Here is a 17,228-nt window from a genome sequence, read left to right on the forward strand (position 1 = left end):
CCAACCAATGAAAAAGTGAGCAGCGTTTGTGGTGCCCTCTGGAATGGTGGTCCTATCAAGTGGAACTAAAAATCAATGTGGCGTCTTCTCTGGTTGGGAATGGAAAGGTGAAACGTCAATAATTCCATGGATAGTCGTATAATAATTGTTTTAATGTTGAATTACGCTACCGGAAAATGAAAATTTAAATGAAACAGGCTTCGAAGCACGAAGTAATGTCGAGGAGATGATCGGAAGATTCTTCGAAGAAGAAAAAGGACGAATCGAACATTAGCTTGTCAGTAGAATATCATTCATTCCTATTGTTTGTTATACGTTGCGACGTGCTAATATAGGGAAGTTCGAACGATTTGTGTGTGAAAATGGAGAGATCCAGTTACGTTTGAAATGTCCTTTGGGTAAATTGGGTAAAAATTTCAAAATATTCGTACAACATGTCTTTGTATGACGATTTTGACAAGCATCGAACCTCCGAGAAGGTCGCGGGATGGTCTTCTGGTATTAAGTTGTTGCAGTCTCAGCTGCAGCTGAAGAAAGCTGCCACAACCCAGGTGAGTTCGCGTAACGTTCATTTCTTTTAAATATAGAAATATAAATTTAAGATATGGCCTTGGTAAGCTTAAAATTTCGAATTATTCTTATTTATGGATTTACAGCCAAAACGAGAACAATACAGGAAGGCTACTGCGGTACTGGCGCCGGTGATAGATTTAAAATCAAAAGCCAATCGTGACCTTGATAGAGAAGATGATGGCAACCATAATAATCCACTGTCGACTAGTAATGTAAGTGGGATAGGAGTTGGCGGTGAATTTGACTGGAATGTAGTGAATGAGTACGATCCTATGTGGCCCAACGAATACGAGAAGGTTGTGAAGGAACTGCGTGACTTGAGAGACAGGGAACATGATCAGGAGACGGAAATGCGCAAACGCAGGAGGGATAACACACGTTTTGAGGATAATCAGGTGATATATTAGAATCAGCTTTCTTATAATTTCAATCAATATGTATATCTGCGAAGATTGCTCAAAACGATTGAAATATTATTGTTTGAAACAATTCCATAGATTGTAGAATTAATCCTGTAAAATCAAGCAAAGAAACTAAACTGTTGTTGTTATATAAATGTATTTCCTCAAGATATAAAGTTTGAATCCTAAAACATTCTTTCAAGATATCTTTTAGAAAACCTAAGAGTAAAAAGTGAACCACATGTCATAAATAAATCATAAATGGTTATGATATAAATAAACATTGATAGCAACATATTGATTATTAATGAAGTAATGAAGTATTTGTCAACATCAGGCTTCTGGCAGTAACAGCACAATGATACCTCCCGAAAGGGACGAGGAGAGAACGCCTTCTTCAAGAGGTATAGTTGGTGGTGCTGCAATAGCCCCACCACCCTCTCTGCAGGAATCCTCTGAATTGCCGCCTCCAGCACCGCGATCACAGCAATCTTCTAGTCTAGGCTATGCCACGTCATCCGTGGCTGCGAAAATAATGGCCAAGTATGGCTTCAAGGAGGGACAGGGACTCGGCAAGAAGGAACAGGGCATGTCGGTAGCGTTACAAGTAGAAAAGACGAGTAAACGCGGCGGCAGGATAGTTGGAGAAAGGGAACAGCTCATGCCGCCACCGCCACCTCTCACGGCTTCGCCACCTCAGACGCAACAATCGTTGCAGCCACAACAACCTGCGGAGGAGCCCAGCATCACCGAGATAATGAAATGTCCCAGCAAGGTTGGCATGCTCACTTTTTTGTCGAGATATGATTTCACCGGAGAATGAAGTTCTGATGAAACAAATCGAGGTCAACTTGATCAAATAATCTTCGTTGAAATGGTTTCGCGTATGCGACTCTGTTTTTCGTACGTCATCGTCATTAATAATTGACCCGGGTTTCTTCCGCTTCAGGTTGTACTTCTGCGGAACATGGTTGGCCCCGGGGAAGTTGACGATGATCTGGAACCTGAAGTGAAGGACGAATGTAACACGAAGTACGGCGATGTTGCACGCGTTATTATTCATGAAGTGATTGAGGCTGCTGCAGAAGAAGCTGTTCGAATTTTCGTGGAGTTCAAGAGAATAGAGAGCGCTATTAAGGCTGTGGTAGATTTAAACGGACGCTTCTTCGGCGGTAGACAAGTTAAAGCGGGGTTTTATTCCAGCGAGAAGCTCGATAACCTACAATTGATGGACTAGAAGGGACGGACAGTGTGGAAGACAAATTTTCATACGTTGCTTTAATACCTTCTCCTCTTCTTCACCATATCTTTAAACAAAGTGTAAAGGAGATTAGATACTTTCCATGTTGTTTAAATATCCAAGAGCCCTCTTCCCTGTTATGTATATTTTTACATTTGCGCAGTGTTTTATTCACATCGTACACGCTCAATAAGCATCGTCAACTGATTATGAAAAAATAAATTTTGCAGTTATAATCTATACAATGTTTATTTCGTTTCAGCGTAATTTACAATTATGCTTGTCTGTGTTTTAACGATCGATTATACATGCAAAATTCAATTAAAAAACCGCTTATATTATCCAACAACGCAACACATAATAATTATAATAATTTATAACAACTTACATATAAACTCTTTAAATACTCATATATTCATATATATATATATATATATATATAGGAATAAATAATCCTTGATCCTCACACTGGGCTCTGTCAGATCGGAGTTTTCAAGCGTATATTTTATTTACAGAATGTATTAATATTTGCGAAATTTTTGGTATCTTCATTTATTGTCAATATTTTTGTTCATATGATCACTTTCATTCTGTTTTCTTCGGCTGTTAATCGGAAATAGAACGAACAAAGAAAGCTTCGAGTCCCACTGCGAGGAAGAAGGTAAAACTGAAAACGAAGTGTATGAAGACAGAGAGGAGGAAGATTAAATAAGTTGGACGGGCTTACAAACGTCCAGTAAGAAATGCAATAAGTTTCAGTCGGACACTTAATCGATAACAAGCGCAACAGGTACTCTGTAAGAAAGCGATCTCTTACCTCCTTCTCTTAGTACCATTTTCAATAACCGTTCGAGATATATTTGATATTGTGCAAAAGTCGAGAACAGTGAATATTCATCCGGACAGCTGCTCATTATCGTTACTTTTCCTTCTTGTCGATCAAGTCGTCCATCGCTTTGTTCAGTTGGGCGCTGAACGCGGCGAAACTGAACGTCTTGAGAAACCTGTCCCGACCGGATTTCCCGAAGTTCTCCGTGCGATCCGGATTAGTGATCAAGTAAGCTATCTTGGAGGCGAATGCCTGGCCAGACAGGTCGACCAAGAAACCGGTCTCACCGGATACTATCGACTCGATCGGACCGCCGGAATTGTGAGCGACTACAGGTTTGCCTATGTACATCGCCTCCAACGGCACGATGCCGAAGTGCTCGTTCGGCGGTGTGTATATTACAATCTTGCAGTGATGAAGTATGGAGACCTTGTCTATGTCGGAAGGCGAGCGCAAGAACATCACCTTCTCCGTCACGTGGAGCTCATCAGCGAGCCCTATCAACTCCAAGTGATACTCCACGTTCTCCTCGACCCTCTTGTCGTAGCCGCCAGCTACGATCAAGTACAAGCGTTTGTATATCTCCTTCGTCAGGAGATTCTCCAGCTCTGCGAGAGCCTCCAGAGCCAGGGACAAGTTCTTCTTGCGCTCGTATCGGTTGATGGACAACAGTATGATACTGTCGTCCGGTAGTTTTCTATCCAGTACCCTCTCCAGGGACACTATTCTTGTCTTGTCGAAGAAGTCCGTGTTGATGGAGGGATACAAAACTTCCGGCTCGACGTGCAGTCGCTTGAATGTGTTCCTGAACACGTTGCCTGTATAAACGCTATTCACAAATATTTTATGAGCCATGCCCGTGGTGACTTCTTCCAGATAATTCAGCGGCATGCGATACAGCTGCTTGCTGTAGCCACCAGGCTGAGAGAGCAGTTGGTCCGGATGGTGACAGTAGAACACCACGTATGGAATTCGAAGTCGCAGAATGGGAATGCACACGGACACCAGGTCGCAGAAGACGATTTCTGGCCGTTGGTCAGAGAATATTATGTAAGTAGCTGCGTATATCTGTAAAATAAAATACATGTAAAGCAGGATCCACAATGAAGAATTTAAGGTCTTAAGAAGTTATTTTACCACAATGGCTATTAGATATCTTTTCTTCTTTTAAATATTTATAATATATTATCTGAGATATATTTGACATACTCATTCAATCCTAAAATTTCTCTTTACTCTAATAACTTCTACAAAACAAACTTTTATCTCTTGATTGATTTACTATTGCTATCAGAAGGAGGTATGTATACTTCTTTTTATACGTTACTTATTATTTATTTTTTATCAATCTTAGGTACGACGATGATGATTTATTATTTCGCCCGGATATTTCAGGTGCACCTACCATACGCAGATAGGCGCAGAGCGCGTAGAACCTGCCCAGGACGTGCCTGGGCAGCCAGTTGCCGACAACGGTGACGGGAATCGTGCCATCCCTTGTCTCGGTGAAGCAGTGTTCCGGGTCGTGATGCGTCGTGACGAAGTTCACGTCGTGGCCGTTCTTACGCAGGGCGAGGGCCGCGTCGACGACCAGTCTCTCCGCGCCGCCGATTCCGAGGTCAGGATGCAGGAAGGTGATGCGCGTCATCGTCGTTGCTCTCGCGATTTCGTCCTCCAACGGTTACGGCAGCTCGCGCATTTATCCGTACGAAAGTACGAAATTACCGCGACGCGAATAACTGTTTATCGCATTTTATCGGTCACCGCCGGCTAAACCCCCGCTACCGGGTGCATCCTGTGAAATTGTTGCTGCATACCGGACGCGGCGCTGTTTGTAAGAACGTTATTTGTTGTTTGACAAGTTTTTCGGCCGTCTCGATTGGCCGCCGGATAGAGGATCCTCTCCCAATAGATGCTGAGGATTCTAAACAGTTCTCCGTCCAACGGCCAATCAGACGACAGTTGAGATGGCGCTCCAATTTGACGGTGAGTCTTATTTCTATGTACAGTCGTGTTTAATCCATGGTTCACAGCCTGCCCGAACTCCGAGTTGTCAATAAACAGTCTAACTTTGACGGTTAATCAGTGACACTCCGAGAAACGAGAAGATTCGTTAAAGAACAAATAGAGTCGCCATTTTAAGAAGCAGGTAATGTTCTTAATTAGCATTTGTTAAAAATATGCATGTTTATCATACTCGTGCGGTTATGTTTACTAATGTTCCTCACTTTAGACGATGACGCGGAATTTGTAATTAGTAATGGGAGCTAATCAAGCACGACCTTGATATCTTTTATTTATTCTCACCGATCGAATAAAGTAACAACAATGAATTTTGGAGTGGATTGGGAGGCCGAGCATCGACGAGTCCTGCTGGATGGCAATGCGGCGTTGGAACGTTCGGCGCAGTCGGTCGCGAGATCGCAGGCGGTCGCAGCCGAGAACGAGCAGATAGGGACCGAAGTGGTCTCCGAACTGGGCGAGCAGAGAGAACGTCTGCTGCGAGCTAAGCGGAGGCTCTCACAGACAGACGAGGAACTGAACAGAACGCGGAAAATTCTCAATGTCATGCGACTGAAGGTTCTCACGAACAAAATTGTGCTGATCTTCATTATATTGCTAGAAGTGGCTATACTCGGTATTATTGTATTTTTAAAGTTTTTTCATTAACAAACCAGACCTATACGGTGAGGCTGAATGAAATTAAGGGCTGGAATTGTATATACATGTAATAAATAACATATATATATGTGTATATATATATACACACACACACATATATATATATATATATGTATGTATGTATAATGCAGTTAATAACACAAGAAGTTATGTGAATATATGCAAATATTGTACAAGATGTAATAAACAAACTTCTACAAGCATATTTGTGAAGACAATATTGCTTAAATGCTATTTTCCAGCCATTTAGTTGGTTTATTATTTCTAGTTTTATATGCAACTCATGATGTTCCATACACATGCCTGTCATATGTCACTGAATAATTTCATGCAAGGTAAATTCTGTTCTCTGCATATTCAGAACAGACTTCATTTCTTTGCTGTTTTTTTCGTGTCAACTTGTCAGTACCAGCGGAAAAGTTTTTTTAAAATGATTATCGTGCACGACGAGGAATATTATCGAAGCAGAGTGCCCGAGCCGGACCTGGGTCCGTTGAAGAATTTTATGCGATTTGTCTGGAATCCCGACTCGAAGATGTTGCTCGGCAGGACCGGGAAGGAATGGGGTGGGTTGTCCTTCCGAGAATCACACGAAATTTCTAAATTCGCGATCGTTGACGAACCATCGAATTAATACTTTGACTGATCTGACGATGATTTGTGATTTTTATTGTGTGAACAGCTCTGCTAGGATTTTTCTACTTGTGCTTCTTCACTGTACTGGGTGCCATCTTCGCGTTGCAGATGTGGCTCAGCATCAACTACGCCTCGAAATTGGACAAACCGTTCTTCCTCTACAACGGCCTTGCACCTAGATCTTATTTTGGCAATAACTTTCCTGTTTTCCGTCACCTGCCCGATTTTGGTAGCCCAGGTATGACATATATGCAATATTTGTATATATAGAATAATTCATTCAACATCTTAATCTAGAAAACAATGTCCATTTTTATCGATACCCGATACTCAGTACATTTTTATGATACACATTATACCTTGTATTTTACTCTGTACAGGAATTAGCTTCAAGCCGAACGTTTTACTGCCCACCGCGTCTCCTATCATTTGGGTGGACAAGTCAAGAACAAACGTTCGACCAAGGAGATACGTAGAAGCCTTGGCCGACTTCTTGCAAGGTACAAGCCTAGACACAAGAGAGTAAAAAACTTCAATGTCAAGAAGAAAGATGTACAGTCGCCGCTATCTTTCTTCCAGAGTACAATAAGAGCAGAGACAATTACAAGACGGCTGTAGAGTGCAGCGACGAGAGAACAAGCGTGCCCGACATAAGACCGTGTTTCTTCGATGTCGAGAGCCTCGGTGTTTGCGGGAAGCCTCCTTACGGATACACGGATCCGTTGCAGCCGTGTATCCTCATCAAGTTTAACAAGGTGAGCCGAGATCTCGCCTGTGCATATTCAACAATCTTGACAGAGAAGTTCGCTAGTCAAGCTGGCTTCTCGACGAATTCTCCTTTGCAGAGATTTGATTGGGTACCGATGCATTACAACAAATCCTCCCGGTTACCCGAGGACATACCGTCCGCTTTGGGAGAAGCTATCCGGTCTTCGAACAAGGTTCAGGTTTGGTTGTGGTGCGACGGGACGAACAGCGTCGATAAAGAGCACGTCGGTGAGATTGAATATTTACCGAGTGCCGGCTTCCCCGTCAAGTATTTCCCGTTTGTGGGCCAACCGGATTACTTATCGCCGATGGTAGCGCTACGATTCAAAAATATCACACGTGAGTCGAGGACTGTGAATGCTGAATATAGATCGTCGAGCGTGACGCGACGTGCTTCATTTGATTTACAACGCGTTACATTTTTTTTCTGTTTATTACAGCGGGCAGACTGGTGACGGTGGAATGCAGCTTGTGGGCGCCCAATATCAACGCGGGTCTGCGGCACGCGTTGGATTTCCAAATCATTCTGGCCGAGTCGTGAAACCGCGGTGAATTGACGACGGTGCTTCTCAAGTACTCATCTCGACGAGATCACGTGTTTAACGAGACTTTAGTATTGGCGAAACGAGGAACACTGTTCTTCTTCGTTAGAGGTTCTTACGGTCAGTTTCAACTATTCATTCTGAAGCTAATATTCTCACCACCAATGATTCCTTTATTATATGTTGTACCATTGTTACATTAACAATACAATCGAATGTACTTCCCGGATACAGAACGTCGTGAATAGAGAACGTAATGTCTGAAGTATATCTATAAAAAAAAAAAAGAAACATGGAGTCAGAGTAATTGCGACAATTTCTGCGAATTTAATAGGCGTAAGGTATCGCGAACGCACACCCGGATTCTGAGACGGCGAAATACGCGCAACGCGCTTCCCCCGGGTTCGTCCTTGCGAAACATCCCGGGCGAATCGAGAGCGCTGACTCACGCCCTCGATTCCGGCGGAGTAGCGGATCGAAATCAGAGCTTCGTGCAGTTTTATTAATACTTTTATTACATGAACGATAAAATGGCAAATGAAGCTTCGTTTAGCGCCAGACGTGCTGCGGTTCAATGCTTGCGAGAATTGTGCGGAAACAGCAATAATCGACCGCACTTCTCGCGTTTGTCCTTTCACCTGAAATTGGCAGTTTCCTTCGGAAATTAGATGATAACGACGGAGGAGTTGGAGGATGAGAGAGAACAGTGGGGAAAAAGGGATGAGAGGGAGCAAGGAAGAAAGAGATAAAAAAGAGACAGAGAGGGGAAGTAGAGAGAAAAGATGAAAAGAGAAAAATAGAAATAAATATAGAGAAACGTAGAAAAAGAGATAAGAAGAGACATGCTTCTAGAAGAAGGTGGAAAAAACAGTCTGAGAGAGAGAGAGAGAGAGAGAAAGTTAAGAAGAGACAGAGCAAGGGTACAGAGGATATTGAAGAATGAAATATGGAAGAGAGAAGGAGAGAGGGAGAGAGAGAGAGAGATAGAGAGAGAGAGAGAGAGAGAGAGAGAGAGAATTTCATAAAAGAACAATTTAATTCGAGTAAGAAAGAGAAACAGACAGAGTGAGACGGAGCGAGAGAAAGGGAGGGGGAGGGAGGAAAGGATTAAATATAAATATATCTGTCCTCCTTCGAGGCAAGCCACGTGACGTCAATATACGAGGCTTCATGATCGAGGAACGTTTTCTCGATGAGATATAACTTCATCTGATCTTATCCTTCTTCTTCCTCTTCGCCCGTGCCGGTCAACATGGCAATTAAACTCGGAGTATCGATGAAACCCTTATCGTCGATGTACATCTGATCGAAGGCGTCGTCCACTTCCTTGGGTGTGAATTTGTCGCCCCACGTCATCAGAGCATGCCTTAACCTGGCGCGCAACAAGCACGAAAATCATTGTACACTTGTATACATACGTGCCTCTCTCTCTTTTAACACTAAAAGTAGTTCTATTTTTTAGATTAATACTTTATTTCTTACGCGATAGTATCCAAAAATTTTCTGACTTTACATCAATCATTGCCCTTATTAAACGATTGATAAAAAGTCGTGAAATTTCAGAATTCCATCTTTTACGTAACATAATATTAATCTAAAAAATAGAAAAGGTCGAAAACGATTGCTCTCGGTACTTCTAACTGTTAGCAAAAAGACACTAAAGTACCATCGCCGTACCTTTCGCCGTCGATTTTGCCATTCTCGTCGAATGTCTTGAAGGCATTGATTACGACGTCGTCGTCGTCAGCACCTGCCAAAGCGAACGATCGTTAATCTCCAAAGTTCCTGCATTTCACGTGCGTGGCGCCGATATACTCAAGTATCCCTCACGCATACCTGATCCTGACATACGAACAGCAAACAGGTTTAACAATTGAGTGAAGTTGATGGGTGCCGAGGCCTCGTTGAGCATTTCGTCGATCTCCTTGTCGGTCGCGAGTCGGCCAACCGAGTCGAAGGCCGCACGAAGATCGTTCTTACCGATGATGCCGTCCTTGTCCGCGTCCATCAGCTGGAATGCCTGCGAACATGCATGAGAGAAACCTCAACGCAACGTTCCCACTTGATCATCGTCGACAATTCTTCATCGTCGTCTGATATTTTTTTCCCAATTTAGCGATGCATCGTGAAACTGGAGTTTCCTCTCTCAATGGAGCACGAGAAGAAGATCACGAGTTTCATATTTTCCAAAGGATCTACTGAGAATGGACGATATATGTGATTCTTTACCTCCTTGAACTCGGCCACCTGTTTCTGTGAGAACATGGAGAAGACGCTGGAGCCGCTGCGTTTAGCCTTGCGACTGCCGCGGCTGCTCGCCCTGGCGGAACCGGATTCCTTCGGTGTACTCGTAGGGGTTGGTGGTTTCTCCTCGGCTGGCGCGGGCTCGGGCTCGGGCGCCGGAGCCTCCTCCTTCTTCTTGGTCTTCTTCTTCTTTTCTTTATCCGCCTGTACAATAGAGTTCAATATTGCGTGAGACACTTCTCGCGATTCATTCCGTAATTCGAGTGCTTATTTCCAAGTGTGTCTCTTCGTGTCTCATCTCGTGGGATTTCTCGCGAGCTTCGCGCGGTATGATTGATTGCTCGTTAAGAATGTGGATTTGCAACGGCTGAAAAACGAACTTCCTCGATTATCGAGAGGAGTTGTAAGGTGCATCGAAGATACCTCGGTTTGTCTTACAAAAATCGCGAATTCCGTTGCTTTATAAAATCAAACGGAGAATCGATTAGAAAATCAACCCCTTTGTTTCGAAATTACTTTAATATTTAGCGTGCGATCGCACAAAGTCTGTGAGAAGTCAACGATAGAATGGGAAAAATTGGATTGAAAACAGGCACCGATATTTTCTCGGAAACTTTCATGTTTAACACAAATGCAAAAATAGATCTTCTTGTATTCTACGAATAATCGTCGGGTCGAGCGAGAAGTCACGCGAAAAACGTGTATCCCTCTCATGTTGAACACTTTTCCGAGAAGAAGAAAAGGAATTGATTTAAAATACAAGAAGAAGCTGAGAGAGAAACGAAGTGTCGACATGCGGAAAATAGATTATTTTCATTAACACTGCGTTACCATGCCGATTGGTCTCGATATAAGAAGTCGACGGGAAGTGAGACGGTGACCCGGCTGAATTGTTGGGCGAGAAAATTTGCGAGGCGCGGCTGGTCGGCCCACCAAAAATAGAATCGTTCCGTGCGAGTCCGCGGAAAAGCTGCCAGGACGTATATAGAGCGACCGTCCGGTTACCGCGCCGCCTCTCGAATTACTTTTATTACGTAATTATTGTGCCATTAGATTGCCGGGGGCAATTTATTCGGCCGGCCGGAAGTCGGCCCGTCGAAGCACACATCGGGTAATTCTCCCTTTCTTTCTAGACATTCAAGCAGAATATGTGTAAGATACTTCCGTTACTCTATCGTCGTACATTGAGATTTCGAATTCGCCGGGGAGATCAGACGAGGAAGATCACTGTCGCACAAAAAATCCGTCAGTGTCACAAATCCACAATCCAGAACGGTGCTCTGGCGGCATCGAAGTCATCATTATCATCATCATCATCATCACTTAACGTAGACCGCACTCTGCGCGTATAGTCGCCACCTCGCACCCGTAATCCACCGTCGTCGTATATGACGCACGTCACCGCGTGTATTCGCGCGATTTGGCAGTGTTCCTGGTGGTCCGATCGCACATACATGATTTTCTCGCGCAAGTTTTGCCCGGTGAAACGGAAGATCGAACATGTATAGAGAGGCTCGCGCGGCTCTGCAGTTAGCCGCAGGGAACGATCGGCGTGTGGCGGCCGAGGAGCGCGAAGGTGTCGGCGGAGACGTCGATACTTACCATATCTACGAGTGGTTTCTAAGAGGAGACGGTACGAGATGGTCACGACGAACCAACTGTCCGAATCATAGAGCTGAACTTGTCTAAGTAACTTTTGTGGATCTCCCCCACCAGAGAGACGCGGGCCGACTCGAGCAGGGCTGCGCTGCCCGGGTACAACGCCACAACGTCCATCTGACCATATTTAGTGCGAGTCGCCTCAAAATAGCGTCCCTTTCGACGTTTCGACTAAAACAGTTTGCCGGGGAGAGTGTAGAACTGCCGCCGCTGTCGTAGTAATCGAAACGACGGCCTCCTCCTCGCCGGCCTCCGTCACGATGCCGATTAGCTCGACGATCCTCGTCGCGGCCACCACGATCTTCGTCCTCCTCACCGCGATACCACGTAAGGGGAGGAAAGGAGGCTGTAGGATTGCGTTCTCGACGGCGGCTTACGATCACTGACATTGCATCGATCCTGCTCTAACTTGATCTACATTTCATATCTGTAATTAGTAAAATCTGTATTCGTTTTATGAATAGGTGTTTGCAGAACGCATAAAGGAAGGAAATGTACTTGATTGAAATATTGTGCATGTGAACGTGCAGGTGACACACCACACATGATTCGAAAACGAGACTGTGAGAGTTCACTTATTGGAAGTTTGAAGGAGTCAAACGAGTCGAACGCAGACGGAGATTGGTAATAATCAGCCATCGGCCGAAACTTTTTCACCACTTGTCATGGTATCGCAATGATGGCTCCCTGTTCGGGAAATTGTTGGGAGTACGTCGTTATCGTTATTCGCGGTGGAGTTTTCGTGCCGCGATATCGGAAGCACGTGGATACCGAAAATAACTGTCCGACATATTCAAGAATGCACATATGTTCCTACATATCAGTGTACAGCGCGCTACAAAATTTCCGCCTTCCTCCGTTTCCTTTTCGGATATTCAAATGACTTCTCTTTTATTATGTTTTATCGCAAATTTCCACTTCCGTCTCGACATTAAGGGGATATGTACGATCGAATGTCTAACGAAAACATTTAACGATGCAATTTATGTACATCTATTTACGTGCGGACAAATAATCTATTTACATTCAGGTCCGAGTATCGTAATATATTGATATTCGTGTTACGTTACACGCTTAATTGGACCTCGAGAACGCGCCAGATAATGTATAAACGACGGTAATCCAATGAAGCGCAGCAAAATGCATGACGTAATTATTACATGCAATTTGAAAATCTCCATTCAAACGTTTCAATTTTCGTGCGACGAATTAGCTTAGTTTCTCCATCTGCGACGATTACCAGACAACGTTTTAAATTGTCTATTCACGTCGTAAGATCGACCGTTCATCTGATTGCTCTGACTTCTCTAATGTTTACGTCGCATCTGTTTGAAGAAATTCGCATGCCTATAAAATAGACTCCATTTATATTACCGATTCTTTCTTATAGGTTTCTCCATGTGCAAAATTATTGTCAGGGGTGAGTAAGTATCCTTCAGCACCAAACCTTTCCCCTCAAAAGCCTGTTTCTCCGGTCAACGACAAATCCGCGACTTCTATCGAGTCGGTTTGGTTCAACGGTAATTCGAGGAGTCCGATTCGTTCGGTCAAGTCGATGATACTGCGTGAAAAGTTAAGCGAAACGGCTCTTTGCAATGACTTGTACATTCTTTTCAACGTTATTCTAATTGTTCTAACGTCCGGTTACTGCGCGATCGCCTTTCCCCGGTGTGCCGTTTGTCGCATCTTCCCTCGATAATTGTGTAATCGACCGGGAACTAAGTGATAGACCAAAGCCATTGCTGATCCGGATATTCCAGGGTTCGCTTTCAGAAAATAACGTATTCGCACCGAGGAGGGCTCCGCGCCTCTCTCGAATCGTATCTCACCGTGGAGACCACCGGAGGATATGTAAGCGGCGAGCCTAATCGAACTCGCGATAGTCCCTGCACAGAACGTCCTACTGTATTCAATAATTCTTCAATTAAGGTTTCTGGATACTCGCTATGGCTGTCCTTCTTTGATGACGTCAGAAGCGAGGAAAATCATGTATAATTAAAATTAATATTTCTCGATTATTATTCTCGCATATATTATATTTTTATCTGGACATTTGGATGTTTCATGATTTGGTTAAAACCAATTCACATATCAGATTAACTTTTGTTGTTTCTAAATAATTCGACATGGTTAACTTTCATTTTTTGTTGCATTTCCAAAGATGCTGTACAATGTATTTACAGGGGTACTGGAAGAGGAAAAGGCTCAATTTTTTATATCAACTTATTCTAATATCTACTAATACATAGGAAATTAAGCAAATTGTTTGACCTTGTTTAGTGTTTATACTTTTTATTGCATTTTAGTAGAGAGAAATTTAAAAGAGAAATTCTTGCTTGTTATATTTTTCCTTCAGTATTTTGGCACAATCTTTCGATAGACCTCGAAAATTGCGAATTATCATTTCATTGTATTTTTCAGTCTTCATTGTTTACAATGATTATCACACTCGCTCAAGTGTCAAGTCGATAAAATACGGTACAACAGCCTCAAATCAGATCGTTAGATGGTGGTAGTAATGCGAGATCGTGGAAAAAAAAGTCGCGGCAGCACTTCGAGCAAATTTTGATTGCGTTCCATTTGTCAATCGTATTATATGTATAGCTTCAAAAAATGCATCTTCTTATATTTATAGAAAAAATATTGTCTAACAGCAGTAGTATCATACTTTATGATTTCTTATTATAAATATTTTACATATACAAAGTTTTCTCTAGTTTTCATGGCAAAGTCACTTTCCTAAAATTTTACTATCGATAATATACATTATTAATTACTTGTTTATGTAAATGTTGTTCTATACTATATAAGACATAAACCTCAATTTTTTGCGTTTTCTCGTTTTTGACGTCATTAAATTTAAAAGGACAGTCAGCGATTACTCCAGAGCCTTAAAATACTTTCTGTTATTAAGTACTTAACAACGGTGAAAAGAAAAGAATTACATACCTTTTAAATGTCTGTTGCTGGCTGCTCACCGAGACACGTACGAAATTAATTGATATAACAATTAATAGGTAAATCTTACATATAGAGAAATACTTTTATATTTGCTTCACTTTTTATTCTCCTCAATAATATAAAATTACATACGTTAATAACACGAGATGAATATGTTACAATATTTCACAACGTAACGCGTGTTCAACGCGATTATGGGTTACGATTTGGAAGCTGTTGGGAGAGACATTGTCTTGCTCTCGTTTAAACGCGTAATTCCATCAAGTCGGTGACGATCCCGATGACGATAGCGAGCGAAAGTATATCTGTACAACGAGACGCATTTTGATTTCGTAACAGTTGACCACTGTGCAAAGACAGAATTGCTAGAATTCGACTGTCTCAGCGGAGACTCGATTTCGCGTTATTCGCTTCCGCGTAAGATTCGAAGACTTGAAAGCTTGAAATACGAACGAGAAGAAAGAAGAAATTTGAAGCTGGCGGCAGAAAGAGAAAAAAGAAAACCAGTTGCGCACATTTTGTCGCCTGACCGGTGTAAATTAGATATACCTGCATAAATAATAGTACGGAGAAACTATATTACAAAAATATACAGCGTCGCTGATTCGACGCCACCTGCATCCACATTGAATTCTTCCAACGACTCTGCATTTTCTTACCTCTCTACACTAATTACATAAATACATCTTATTTACATCCTTCGCGTGCGATTCGTGTTAGTTGGTAAAGTTGGCTGCGTACAATGTATGATTCATTATCTCGATATAAAGACACAGGGGATATAATTAATTGGCAGACAGTGACGTCACTCTTCTTCCTATCCCACCTACTGACAAATACATTTTACACAAGATCACTCTTTTTTTTTCTCTCCTATGTATGTTGTATGTGTATGTGTGTCGAGTGATACTTTAGAGACTTTTAATTGAACGGTCGATTGCGCCGGTTTGGTAAGATATAGTCGAAAAGTGTTTACGATCAAATTAATCAGCGCAATTCCGTTTACCACCAGGCTTCTACACACAACTGAACTTGACACCTGAAAATTTAACAGCGATGAATTATGAAGTGAGGATATCCTTCCGAGACGCTTTTTGCACATTCGCGCTTTCACAATGACGCTAATGATCGTCGGTTACGTTTGCAAAGTTTCCTCATGCTGTTAAGTGTTGTAATGTCTGCAATTACCTGCGACGTGAATTTGTCATTCATAGCAGTTTTTAATCTCAGGGCGGTGTGCATTTTATTGGACGCTCTCGGAATCGATACACGCTCGTTCTTTTTTTTTTTTTTCGTGTGGATATATAACTTAACGGTCTAAGATAGAGTTAAAATATGTGTACCATCGTCACTGGAGTAGCAGTTATGGCAATGAAGCTTATGATTTCGAACGCGCACGTCCGTTCCCATCAATCCATCGCCGAGACGCACGTGGCATACGCAACATTTGAAGCATTCCATATGATAGAACAGCCGTAGGCTCTCGATTATCATCGCAGCACCTCGACCTAGAGGATTAACAATACGTAATATTGGTAAATGTTAATCATCTAAACTGATGAATGGGTCGAAATAACGTCTTTGTGTCTAGTCGATTACCTAATTCTTCTCCACAGTGGGAGCATTTTTTCTTTCCACTCACGCTCAGCATTTTCTCTTGACTTCCGCCGTTATTTGTGACTGGCGCATGTTGCGTTTTTTGAGACGGTAATGTATACTGAGGCGATTGGTGTATGGTCGAGATATGTTCTTGACTGTGAACTTGCTCCGACCTGACATACAAAATACAACAATCCTTCATAAATCGCACTGACAAGAACAATTATCTTGTGCCTTTTAACGAATAAAAATTGTATTTCCTTATTTTTCATTAGATTTTATCTTCATGAACATTTTTAACTGTTTGTCAGAGCCGTAATCGTGCGACATAAATCATTTCAAATTTATGTTAACACATTCGTAACCGGCAATGTAGAATTACGTCATTTCAAATTCTGTAGTCTGTAAATGTTGAACAACAAATGATTATAAGTACTCATCACTCACATACTCACATACTGAGAAATAATATTTCTTATATTCACATATATACAAACAGCAGATCCTTGCGGTACTCAGCTACAGACTTTTGGAAATTATATGCGGTTTTCAGTTAAACATTTTGCTCGGCTATCGCCGGTCGCGAATGTATTGATTTACACACGAATTAAAATTTTGTCCACATTATCTAAATGTCATTTCTTAACTATCGAAACATTTTATTTTTAATTTCCTAATTTTCTGCTAATTCGTAAACAGAAAGTATTTGAAAATTATCGAGTGTTGTTTAAATTTTACCTTCTTCTAGTCGAAAGAGGCTTTTCTTGCGTTTTATTTTGTACCCTTTGCGTTAACGTTTGTATGATAGAATCGGGTAGCGGCTTAGTATCTGGCCGAGTCAGAGCGTTATATGGCACGGAGGTGCCAGTTACGTGCGGTTGGGATTTCCGCGCCGGTGATCGTTGATTTCTCTCATTAATTCTCCTGTGTTCCGCCTCCTGAAGGAAGTACATGTCTAAGATAATATAGGATAATACGTGTGTCTATATCTCATTATGCATCACTATTAAACGCATCTCTACGATTTCATTAACAATTTGACGCAAATTAATTAGCCACCTAGGAAAAATGAGGAATATATTATTAATTTATAT

The 17,228-nt window shown here is 42.1% G+C and overlaps 6 protein-coding genes and 1 long non-coding RNA gene across 9 annotated transcripts in view; 4 read left to right on the forward strand and 3 right to left on the reverse strand.

Moving 5' to 3' along the window:
- Positions 1-79: 79 nt before the first annotated feature.
- Positions 80-2,412, forward strand: LOC106751847 (splicing factor 45). The gene is made up of 4 exons (XM_014633044.1): positions 80-551; positions 657-968; positions 1,312-1,749; positions 1,924-2,412. Exons 1-4 carry the CDS (start codon positions 435-437, stop codon positions 2,209-2,211), a joined length of 1,155 nt encoding a protein of 384 aa, XP_014488530.1. The 5' UTR covers positions 80-434; the 3' UTR covers positions 2,212-2,412.
- A 35-nt stretch (positions 2,413-2,447) lies between these two features.
- LOC106751846 (alpha-1,3/1,6-mannosyltransferase ALG2) lies at positions 2,448-4,876 on the reverse strand. Its single transcript, XM_014633042.1, has 2 exons — positions 4,449-4,876; positions 2,448-4,111 (listed from the first exon to the last, which is right to left on the reverse strand). Exons 1-2 carry the CDS (start codon positions 4,689-4,691, stop codon positions 3,134-3,136), a joined length of 1,221 nt encoding a protein of 406 aa, XP_014488528.1. The 5' UTR covers positions 4,692-4,876; the 3' UTR covers positions 2,448-3,133.
- A 176-nt stretch (positions 4,877-5,052) lies between these two features.
- Positions 5,053-5,928, forward strand: LOC106751851 (vesicle transport through interaction with t-SNAREs homolog 1B). The gene is made up of 2 exons (XM_014633048.1): positions 5,053-5,192; positions 5,277-5,928. The coding sequence occupies exon 2, from the start codon at positions 5,372-5,374 to the stop codon at positions 5,711-5,713; it is 342 nt and encodes a 113-aa protein (XP_014488534.1). The 5' UTR covers positions 5,053-5,192; positions 5,277-5,371; the 3' UTR covers positions 5,714-5,928.
- LOC106751845 (sodium/potassium-transporting ATPase subunit beta-1-like) lies at positions 5,916-8,690 on the forward strand. Of its 2 annotated transcripts, XM_014633041.1 has the most exons (6): positions 5,916-6,291; positions 6,408-6,599; positions 6,742-6,861; positions 6,941-7,116; positions 7,207-7,468; positions 7,570-7,670. In XM_014633041.1, exons 1-6 carry the CDS (start codon positions 6,000-6,002, stop codon positions 7,668-7,670), a joined length of 1,143 nt encoding a protein of 380 aa, XP_014488527.1. In that variant the 5' UTR covers positions 5,916-5,999. The 2 variants fall into 2 exon arrangements, with proteins under 2 accessions (XP_014488527.1, XP_014488526.1); XM_014633040.1 differs by having other exon boundaries at positions 6,941-7,468; positions 7,570-8,690.
- A 105-nt stretch (positions 8,691-8,795) lies between these two features.
- Positions 8,796-11,610, reverse strand: LOC106751849 (myosin regulatory light chain 2). 2 transcript variants are annotated; one of them, XM_014633046.1, is made up of 5 exons: positions 11,518-11,610; positions 9,901-10,119; positions 9,508-9,691; positions 9,349-9,421; positions 8,796-9,043 (listed from the first exon to the last, which is right to left on the reverse strand). In XM_014633046.1, the coding sequence occupies exons 1-5, from the start codon at positions 11,518-11,520 to the stop codon at positions 8,887-8,889; spliced, it is 636 nt and encodes a 211-aa protein (XP_014488532.1). In that variant the 5' UTR covers positions 11,521-11,610; the 3' UTR covers positions 8,796-8,886. The 2 variants fall into 2 exon arrangements, with proteins under 2 accessions (XP_014488532.1, XP_014488533.1); XM_014633047.1 differs by lacking the exon at positions 11,518-11,610 and adding an exon at positions 10,747-10,848.
- A 114-nt stretch (positions 11,611-11,724) lies between these two features.
- On the forward strand, positions 11,725-15,163 carry LOC106751852. Its single transcript, XR_001375099.1, has 2 exons — positions 11,725-11,901; positions 12,039-15,163. It is a non-coding gene; the product is annotated as an uncharacterized LOC106751852 (long non-coding RNA).
- LOC106751841 overlaps positions 14,617-17,228 on the reverse strand; it is a 59,732-nt gene continuing 57,120 nt past the window's right edge. Inside the window, exons 14-17 of the mRNA XM_014633032.1 lie at positions 16,873-17,072; positions 16,135-16,307; positions 15,879-16,043; positions 14,617-15,574 (exon numbers count right to left, since the gene is read on the reverse strand). Coding sequence (XP_014488518.1) covers positions 15,552-15,574; positions 15,879-16,043; positions 16,135-16,307; positions 16,873-17,072 — 561 coding nt within the window. The 3' untranslated portion in view covers positions 14,617-15,551. The remainder of the gene's footprint in view (positions 15,575-15,878; positions 16,044-16,134; positions 16,308-16,872; positions 17,073-17,228) is intronic.

Source organism: Dinoponera quadriceps, unplaced genomic scaffold (genome assembly GCF_001313825.1).
Source record: "Dinoponera quadriceps isolate SergipeBrazil2010 unplaced genomic scaffold, ASM131382v1 scaffold316, whole genome shotgun sequence".
In the NCBI taxonomy this organism is placed as follows: domain Eukaryota; kingdom Metazoa; phylum Arthropoda; class Insecta; order Hymenoptera; family Formicidae; genus Dinoponera; species Dinoponera quadriceps.

Excerpts from the sequence above, each read along its gene's own strand:
- LOC106751849 (XM_014633046.1), bottom strand. Across the intron at positions 9,692-9,900 it reads AGGTGGCCGAGTTCAAGGAG|GCATTCCAGCTGATGGACGC; the intron begins GTAAAGAATCAC and ends GCATGTTCGCAG. Across the intron at positions 9,422-9,507 it reads TGTTCGTATGTCAGGATCAG|GTGCTGACGACGACGACGTC; the intron begins GTATGCGTGAGG and ends TCGCTTTGGCAG.
- LOC106751845 (XM_014633040.1), top strand. The coding sequence starts at position 6,000 with ATGCAACTCATGATGTTCCATACACATGCCTGTCATATGTCACTGAAT. Across the intron at positions 6,600-6,741 it reads GCCCGATTTTGGTAGCCCAG|GAATTAGCTTCAAGCCGAAC; the intron begins GTATGACATATA and ends TACTCTGTACAG. Across the intron at positions 7,469-7,569 it reads ACGATTCAAAAATATCACAC|CGGGCAGACTGGTGACGGTG; the intron begins GTGAGTCGAGGA and ends TGTTTATTACAG.
- LOC106751851 (XM_014633048.1), top strand. The coding sequence starts at position 5,372 with ATGAATTTTGGAGTGGATTGGGAGGCCGAGCATCGACGAGTCCTGCTG.
- LOC106751846 (XM_014633042.1), bottom strand. The coding sequence starts at position 4,691 with ATGACGCGCATCACCTTCCTGCATCCTGACCTCGGAATCGGCGGCGCG. Across the intron at positions 4,112-4,448 it reads TCTGCGCCTATCTGCGTATG|ATATACGCAGCTACTTACAT; the intron begins GTAGGTGCACCT and ends TTTATTTTACAG.
- LOC106751847 (XM_014633044.1), top strand. The coding sequence starts at position 435 with ATGTCTTTGTATGACGATTTTGACAAGCATCGAACCTCCGAGAAGGTC. Across the intron at positions 969-1,311 it reads CACGTTTTGAGGATAATCAG|GCTTCTGGCAGTAACAGCAC; the intron begins GTGATATATTAG and ends TGTCAACATCAG. Across the intron at positions 1,750-1,923 it reads TAATGAAATGTCCCAGCAAG|GTTGTACTTCTGCGGAACAT; the intron begins GTTGGCATGCTC and ends CTTCCGCTTCAG.